The sequence below is a fragment of the Fukomys damarensis genome, unplaced genomic scaffold (genome assembly GCF_012274545.1).
Source record: "Fukomys damarensis isolate Sample0158 unplaced genomic scaffold, DMR_v1.0_HiC HiC_scaffold_17, whole genome shotgun sequence".
NCBI lineage: Eukaryota > Metazoa > Chordata > Mammalia > Rodentia > Bathyergidae > Fukomys > Fukomys damarensis.
Window position 1 is genome coordinate 25,054,952 of NW_022900929.1, and position 9,400 is coordinate 25,064,351.

At 44.9% G+C, this 9,400-nt stretch overlaps 1 protein-coding gene across 2 annotated transcripts in view; it reads right to left on the reverse strand.

Annotated features, from left to right (window-relative positions):
- Positions 1–251, reverse strand: part of LOC104862733 (histone H2A.V) — a 10,253-nt gene extending 10,002 nt beyond the window's left edge. Inside the window, exon 1 of one of the 2 annotated variants that reach the window (XM_010624923.3) lies at positions 219–251. In XM_010624923.3, coding sequence (XP_010623225.1) covers positions 219–236 — 18 coding nt within the window. In that variant the 5' untranslated portion in view covers positions 237–251. Of the gene's footprint in view, positions 1–82; positions 115–218 lie in introns of those variants that run through there. The other variant, XM_019207608.2, reaches the window with a different exon arrangement.
- Positions 252–9,400: the final 9,149 nt, after the last annotated feature.

Below are 9,400 nucleotides of genomic sequence, written 5' to 3' on the forward strand. Positions count from 1 at the left end.
AGCACCGAGCACCGACAGACGCCGCGGGAGCCGGACAATACCCCAGACCCGCCTCGCGCTGCCGCGACCAATGGCTGCTCACCTTACTCATTTGAACCATTTCGGTTACCCAATCGCGCGTCTTCTTGAACCCCGCCGCTCGCAGCACCGACAGCCGCCGCGGGAGCCGGACAATACCCCAGGCCCGCCTCGCGCTGCCGCGACCAATGGCTGCTCACCTTACTCATTTGAACCATTTCGGTTACCCAATCGCGCGTCTTCTTCTAGCTAGAACCCCGCCCCCACGGCACCGCCTCTCTAACGGCTGTTTGTTTTTGCACACGGCACGTAGAGGTGGGGTTTCCAACCCCAACACTGACGCGCTTTCGGCTTCTCTCCACGCGCCGAGCTTGACGAACAGGAGGACCGACCAATGGGGGCGGAAAAGAGCCAATGAAAACATCGCCCGCGAGAAAGGGAGGTGAGACGTTAGGAAGGACAGCAGGATTAACCAATGGGCTGAAGTGATTTCAGGCGGCTAGGGCTTTCCCGCCCAATGTCGGCGTTGGTGACTTGTTTAGGGTGAAAGCCGCTGTCCCGCGCGCTTCTCTGAACCGCTGTCCAAAAAGACACAGGTTGTCATTATCCCGGCCGGGAGTTGCGGTCGCGGCCGCTCGGTTTCAGAGTTACTCGGATCCCGTGCTTAGCGCTGTCCTGGGGAACAGATCTCCCTGAGGTCCTCGCGGGCGGAACCCTGGCCAGAGCCCGCTTGGCCAGTTTAGCTTTGTTTTTCTAAGGTCATGAGGCTGAAGTTTGGGGAAAACTCAAAACTACAACAAGAAAATCTCTGAACCGAGCTTACGGCCAGGCCGGTCTTGGTGGTGCACACCTGCCACCTCAGCAATAGGGAGGCCGAGGCAGGAGGTTCACGAGTTCGAGCCCAGCCTGGGCAATTTAGCTAGACAACTGAGACAGAGCCCTAGTTCTTAGCCGTTTGTCCTCATTTTGGGCTTCGATGCTTTCATTCTTCCCCAGAAGCCGCCTGGACTGTGCCTGCAGTGCTCTAGGTTCTCGACTTTCATGGGGATTTCCTTTTTCTGGGGGAATTTTCCCAGGGCGCTTTTTCAGCAATTTTATCGCCATTTAGGCAATGTTCAGCCCAAAGTTGTGTGTTTTTTTTTTTTTTTTTTTTTTTTTTGAGACGGTTTCGCTGTGTAGTCCAGGCTGGCCTCGAACTCATGGCTGTTAGCCTCTCAAGTGCTGGGATTATAGCTATGCACCAGCACACCTGTCTGCCTTTGCCTTATTTATTTATTTATGACAAAGGATCTTGTATGTAATCCTAGTTGGTCTCTAATTAATGTAGCCCAGGATGATCTCATGATCTTCCGCCCTCAGCCTCCCAGAGTACAGGATAATAGGCATTCACCACCCTGCCTGGCTCTGTTTTGTCATTTGTGAAACTGAAAATATCAGTAGTTGTTTTCCCGGTATAGAATGAGTATTCTTTCATTAATGATGGGGAAAGTATGTAGCAAATAATAATTAAGAAATATCAACCTCTGTTGTTAACAGGAAAGTCATCATCAGCCTTCACCCTTTGGGTTATTCAAATTTTGATGAAAATGCAGTGAGGTTGAAAATGAGTTCTCATAGACAATAGTAAAGGCTTTATTGGTTTCTGTGTCCTCTCAATGATGAAAAAATACAGGGAGGCCATCAGATTGAAGAAAGTGAATGGAAATTTTCTGGTATCTGTAAACAGAAGCTCTTTCTACTAAGCTTTATAAAATTAGCGTGTTAGTGAGGAAAGTCTAGTTTCTAGTGAACTATTGAGCTATAGTTTGGATCTGGAATGTTCTGGAAAGATCCATGTGGTAAATTAAAGCCGGGTCCCCAGCCAGGGTCTATTGGGAGGCAGTAGAACATTTTAGAAGTGGGGCCTATTTTACAGAAATGCAGATGAAAGTAACACTGAGCAACAGGGGCAGGGGTACATGCCTGTGAACCCAGTACTCTGAGGCTGAGGCAGGAGGATTGCTGCAAGTTCAAGGCCAGCCTGGGCTACATAGTTCAAGGTCAGCCAGAACTATACAGCAAAGCTCTGTCTCAATAAACAAAATGAAACAAAACACTGAGATTTCATCTAATGCCAGAAAGAATGGCTATCATCATGAATCAAATAACAAATTCTGGGGAGGCTGTGGGGAAAAAGGAACCTTCCTGCATTTTCGGTGGGAGCGTAAACTAGCACAACTACTGTGGAGATCACTATGAAGATTCCGCAAAAAAGTAACACTAGAAGCACAAGTACTGGAGTTCAATCCCCGGTAACCCCCCACAAAAGACATCATATTACAATGATCTATGTGTACATCTTTATAGCAGTACATCTCATAATAGCTGAATCTTTTTTTTTTTTTTTTTTTTTTTTTTTTTTTTTTTTTTTTTTTTTGGTACCTGGGATTGAAATTGGGCCCTTGCACTTTTGAGGCAGGTGGCGGAACCACTGAGCTAAATCCCCAGCCCATAATAGCTAAATCTTGGAATCTGCCTGTGTGTCCATCAACAGACGAATGGATAAAGAAAATGTGGTATTTATGTACAAAGGAGTACTACTCTGCCGTGAAGAAGGATAAGCTCGAGTCATGTGTAGGAAAACAGGTGCACCCTGAGACCATTATGTTAAGTGAAATAAATCAGGCACATAAGCTTAAGTATGGCTTGATTGTTCTTTTATGAGAAACCCAAAATATATAAAGAGCAAAAAGATAGATCATAGGAAGCAGGGAAATTGATTTTTTGCAAAAGTGAAGGGGACCAAGAGCTGGGGGAGAGGGGTGGAGGAGGGGAAGGGGATAAACAAAGAGTTAAGGTGAGTCTTGCGCATATCAATCCCTCACCACGAGTGCGCTAAGATCGCGGCGGGGTCCAGCTGGGCTCTTCAGGCCACGGGGCTGTGCCCTGGAAGAGGACAGCAGTAGCCTGGCCCCTGGCTCTCTTCCTCCCATCCTCGCCAGGGGGGAGCAGCTTTCCCCACTGGCTCTAGCCCTGTTGTTTCTTTGCCACAAGCAGAGAAGCACCCGGGCCAGTGGAGTAGACTGGAAACACTCCCTGGGAGCGGAAATAGCATACTTATAAATAACTGTCTCCTGTTTGATACAGTTAACAGAAAGCTGACTGACACACAGGCTTCCAAAGAGGGCACCATGAGGAGCTTAGACAATTTTCTAGACCAACCGGAGAGTTGTAGGTGTCGGCATCCAAAATATGAGCTTCTCGACACTGATAAAGCACAAAACTCTGCTCTGCTGGGTTTCAGTCGGGACGCCATCCTCAAAGTGTGATTGCTGTAGCTGCTGTGTGAACAGCACTTGGCACCTGTTAGAAGCACAGATTCTTGCCGGGCACGGTGGTGCTTGCCTGTCATCCCAGCACTGCAGAGGCTGAGGCAGGAAGATCTCTGAGAATTCCAGGGCTATATAGTGAGACCTTGTGCCATGGTGGCGTCTGCAGAGGCCAACAATTCAGAACCCACCACAAGCCAGAGAGAAGAAAAAGAAGGTCCCGCCTTTTTAAGAAAAAGCCAATTTGGATCTAACGCTGTCAAGTATTTGGTGTGTATGTTTTCTGGCTCTTTTTATATCTGTGACATGTATTGCCTACTAAAAATTATTATGGTTTTAAAAAGAAAGCAAAAGCCAAGATGTTTGGCAGAGCTGAGGGAAGGCACCTCAGAAAGAAGTTTGCAGATAGACACTTGGAAAGGCAAGGAGGAAGCTCAGAAACCCCTGCACATCTGAGGGGTTTGGACGGAACTGGGGTTCGGATGGAGGACGGCGGGAAAGCTGGCAGCTCCGTCCTGCACCCAGGCATTGGTCATTGGGACTGGACTGGTGACGCTGGGAGCTCAGCGACCCGAATGGGACCCAGCCTCACTCACGTGGCTCCTGCGCAGGCGCGGCTGAGAAGTGAGCTCCTCTGCGTGACTCTGATGCTCTGTCTGTGGGGAACTGAGCATCGTCTGCGTGGACAGTCTGACTGAGGAGAGGGGTTCTGTTGACAAACGCTTCAGCCGGGCTTGCTGGTGCACATCTGTAATCCCAGCGCTCAGGAGGCTGAGGCAGGATGATCACTGAGAATTCAAGGCCAGTCTGGACTCTGTAGTGAGTTCAGGACTAGCATGAACTACATAGCGAGACTGTCTCAAACAACAACAAAAACAACAAAAGAGGAAAATCGTCAGAATTTAGTTTTTTTTTTAAGACAGAGTCTCACTATGTAGTTGAGACTGACCTGGAACTCACTATGTAGCCCAGGCTGGTCTCGAAGTCATGGTGATCCTCCTGCCTCAGCCTCCTGAGTGCTGGGATTACAGGCGTGCGCCACCACACCCCGCAATCATCAGAATTTAGAAGTGAAGAGCCTGAAAGAAAAACAGACCTGGGATGAAAAAGGCATTGTAATCTTGGTAATTTTAACTGTGTTTTAAGGCTGCAGTGTGATTTAATTGTTTATTTTTGTGGTACTGGGGATTAAACCTAGGGGGTCACACTGAGCTACATTCCCAGCCCTTTAAAAATTTATTATTATTATTATTATTATTATTATTATTATTATTATTATTGTTGTTGTTGTTGTTATTATTTTGGCAGTACTGGGGATCAAACTCAGGTCCCTGAGCTTGCAAGGTGTTAAATCCCCAGCCCATAAATTTTTAAAATTTTGAGACAAGGTCTCACCAAGTCACTAAATTAAATTTCTCAGACTGGGCTTGTACTTGTGATCCTCCTGCCTCAGCCTCCCAGAGTGTGGAGATTACAGGCTGCACCACCATGTCTGGTGGCTGCAGTTTTCTTTTTTTTATTATTATCTTTTCTTTTTTGTTTTTTTTTTGGCTGTCTCCCTATGTAGTCCAGGCTGGCCTCGAATTTGTGGTGATACTCCTGTCTCAGCCTCATGAGTGCTGGGATAACAAGTGTTTGTCACCATGCCCTGCAAAATTGCAGTTTTCTTGAAAGTATAATTTAAAAATTACAATTAATTTCTTTGTCTTCTTTCTGCCTATCTTTATTGCTTCCATTCTTTCTCAGTTTGAGTTCCAGTTCTACAGGACCCCTGCTCTAGGTTTCTTTTTTTTTTTTCAGTACCAGGAATTGAACTCAGAGCCGAGCTTGCCAGGCAGGCACAGCACCACTGAGCTATATCCCAGGCCCTTCTATGTTTCTAAGGTTCTTCCTTTTTGAAAAAAGGGAGCTGCTGGTTTCTCCCTAACACCATAGAGTTCTTTTCACTCTTTAGTGGTTAACTGTATATATAGCCAACAATACATTATGTTACTTTTCTCTGCTCACATAACTGATGTGTTTACTGCAACCTGATAACCCTAACCCTAACCTTGACTAATGTAGCACATACATTTTTAAATTTTTAGCTGGGTGTGATGGCACATGCCTGTAATCCCAGCACTCGGGAGACTGAGGCAGGAGAATCACTGCGAGTGTGAGATCAGCCTAGGCTACATAGTGAGTTCCAGGTCAGTCTCAACTACATAGTGAGACCCTGTTTCAAAAAAACCAAAAAACCCAAAAAAAACGGCGCCTGCCTAGCAAGCACAAGGGCCCAAGTTTGATCCCTGGTACCAAAAAAAAAATTAATTTTTAAATTTTTTTCTGTTATGGAAACTTTTAAAATAAACAAAGCAAAAGCAAATAGTACAATAAGACCTGGCATCCCACTACGCAGCTATAATAATCATCTCATGCCTATATTTGCTTTATTTTTTGTTTGTTTGTTTAATTAATTAAGGTACCATGGATTGAACTCAGGACCTTGCGCTTGCCAGGCAGGAGGCAGCACCACTGAGCTAAATCCCCGGCCCTGATTTATTTTGTTTTTTGAAGCAAAATCTCACTACATAGTTCAGGCTGGCCTTGAATTCACAGTGTAGCCCAGTGTAGCCCTTGAATCACAATGCCTTCAAACTTGTGGCCATCCTCCTGCCTCAGCCTTGCAAGTGTGCACCACCACACTGGGTTTTCTTGTTTTATTTTATTTTATATTCAGCTTTCTATTTGTCCCACCTCAAGTAGATTATTTTGAAATAAGTCCAACCTAGATATTTTTATTTGGGTGGAGAGTGTAGCTCAGCAGTGCATCATCCCCCTGGCAAGCGTGAGTCTCTGAGTTCAATTCCCAGTAGCAAAACAAAAAGAACAAAAAATTATTGAAATTATTTTCTTAAAGCTGTAGATGTAACCCAGAGGTAGGATCTTTCCTAATATATGCAAGGCCCTGGTTGGGTTCCCAGGCTTGTTTAGGAAAAAAAAAAAAAGAATATTATTTTGTTATAGATACCTTGCGTTGTCTTGGATTTGTACCGTGAGCATGTACTGCTGATTTAAACAATAAAACAAAAAAAGAGCAAACTAAACCCAAAACAGAAGGGAGGCAATAATAAAGATTAGGAAGGAAGTAAAAGAAGCGTGGCATAGAAAAACAAAACAATTAATGATCCCCACATTTGGTTCCTTGTAAAGATCAACATACTGACAGATTTTTCGCAAGACTGAGCAAGACAAAAAGAGATTTCCTAGAATGAGAAGTAGAGGAAGAGATCACTGCTGACCTCACAGAGATAAAGGGACTTTATGGGAATAGCCTGGGTGAAATGAACAAATTCCTAGGAAAATAGTAACTACTAAAACAGACTCAAGAGAAAAAATAGGAAATCTGGACAAGACCTATAACCAGAGATTGAATTAGCATTTTAAAATCTTCCTATAAACGTGTGGCGTGGTAGTGTACACCTGTAATCCCAGCACTCCGGGAGGTGTTGGCAGGAGAATTGCAAATTTCAAGCCTAGCCTGGATAACATATCAATTTAGTAAGACACTGTCTCAAAGTAAAAAATAAAAAAGGGCTGCAGATGGAAGCTCAGTGTGAAAGTGCAGGATTCCGCCCCCAGTACCAAAAAAGGAAAAAAAAAAAATTCCAGCAAGGTTGATCTATGAAAATCAATCACTGTAATGCTCCATGTTAATGAAATAAAAGGCAAAGCACTTGATCATCTCAGTAGAAGCTGAAAAGTATTTAACAAAATCCAACACTTTTAGTCATAAAACACTCAACAACTAGCATAAATTAGAAGGAACATTATTTAACCTGATCAAGGCCATCTATGGAAAGAACTCACAGCCAATATACAATTCTTATTGGAGAAAGACTACTTTCTTCTAAGATCCAGGAGATCTATTTTTGCTGCCATATTTTTGAAGGAGGACATTGCTAAGGTTCAAACCCACGGCCTCAGAAATGCAAGTACTTTTCAACCAGACCACAGACCCTGCCCTATTCTTGCCACATTTTGTTTGGAGTCAGGGTCTCACTATGTAGTCCAGGCTGGCCTTGTACTTACCCTGTAGCTCTGGCTGGCCTTGAACTCACGATGATCCTCCTGCCTCAACTTCCTGAGTTCTGGGATCACATTTGTGCACCACGACACTTGGTGGCATAACATAAATATTTTTTGTTGAAGTAGTTGACATGATGACTATTGCTTTGCTTTTTGTATGGGTGTAAGCCTATAATCCTAGCACTGAGGAGGCTGAGGCAGAAGTATTAAGACCAGTCTGAACTACACAGCAAGATCCTGTCTCAAAAAAAAAAAAAAAAAAAAAAAAAAAAGAGTTGTATGGGTATAAGAAAAAACTAAAAATGACCGGAGATCAAACTCAGGACCCTGCGCTTGTGAGGCAGACACAGTGCCACTGAGCTAAATTACCATCCTGAAAAATGAGTAAAATAAATTAAATATACATACTCTTGCTTGTAAATATGCAAATCTTGCTTCATGGAGGGACTTGCATTCTGTGTGAGTAAATCATTATCTGTGGAAAAGGTTATTTAAATTAATTACTATTTTTTGAAGTAAATACTGATACTTTTTTTTTGTACCAGGGATCAAACTCTGGACCTTGTTCTCGCAAGGCAGTCAGGGGAACCACTGAGCTAAGTCCCCGGCCCCCGATACTGATACTTATATAGCAGATTGGTATCTGCGGGTTTTCCTGTGGTTGTTGCTCTAGTATTGGCAATTTGTAAATGTCTACAGATATTTTGGACAAGTTATACATAGAAACGAAAATTCAATATTCACTCAGCATTTATTAGATACAGTTTTGGGGGGCCGGGTACCAGGGATAGAACTCGGGACCTTGCACTTGCGAGGCAGGCGCCGGCACCACCGAGCTAAATCCCCGGCCCACAGATACACTTTTGAAAATTCATTGTTGCCAAATGGGTTTATTGCAAAATAAAAAAGCAGTATCATGGAACAAATATTTACAGGTTTCCACTACACAGTAAGTGATAAAATTACTGTAACAAACGTATTCAGAGTTCTCCTTGTACATAGTTCGCACACTGCTCCCCCAAAGCCTGATGGGGATCCTGGAAGGACACTGGGTATGGAGTTTAGAGCCGATTTGCAGTTAGGAGGCGGGATCTGGCCAGAAGAGGCGGTCCCTTGGGGCGTGGTCTGGAGGTTCCTGTCCCCCCCATGGCTCCGCCCTCAGTCTCTGCTTCCCTTCTCCATGAAGTGAGCAACTGTGCTCCACCAGGCCCCACTGCTATACTGCCCCAGACCAAGCAAGGACTGAAACTGCTGACATGAGCCTACATCAGCCGTTCTTCCGTGAAATCCTGGTGTCAGGTACTGTGTCCCAGTAACTAGGGTGCATGTCCCTACCTACGATTTAGCACCGACCCCAACAGCAGCCTGGATTCTCCACCCAGCAGGAGTCCGAGGGTCCCTACCCACTCCAGGCCCTGCGTCTATCAGCAAGGGCCCTGCACACTGGCACCTGGGAGGAGGCATAGCCTGGGTTTGAAAAGAAAGTCATGGCGGACCTTGCTCAAATCTCACCTGCTGTCCAAGTGGGAATGTGCTTCACTGGCTACAGAACCAGCTCATAGCAAGCTGAGGGGTATGAAACAGAGGTGTAAGATAGTCTTAGCTTCCTTCCTTCCTTCCTCCCCTCCCTCTCTGTGTTTCTTTCTTTTTTTATGTTAGTTTTGTTTTTGTCTTTTCAAACAGTATCTCCCTATGTAGCCCAGGCTGGCCTCAAACTTGCAGTGATCCTCATGCCTCAACCTCCAGAGTGCTGGGATCACAGCTGTGTGCCACCACACCTGGATTTATTTATTTTTTAAATGATGATGATGATTATTATTTTTGGTACCAGGGATTGAACTCAGGTCCTTGCGCTTGTGAGGCAGGCGGGGCACCACTGAGCTAAATCTCTGGCCCTTGTTTTTTTTTGAGACAGGGTCTCACTGGCCTTGAACTCACTATGTAGTCCAGGTTGGCCTTGAGCTTGCAGTGATCCTCTTGACTCAGCCTCCCAACTGGTGGCCTTC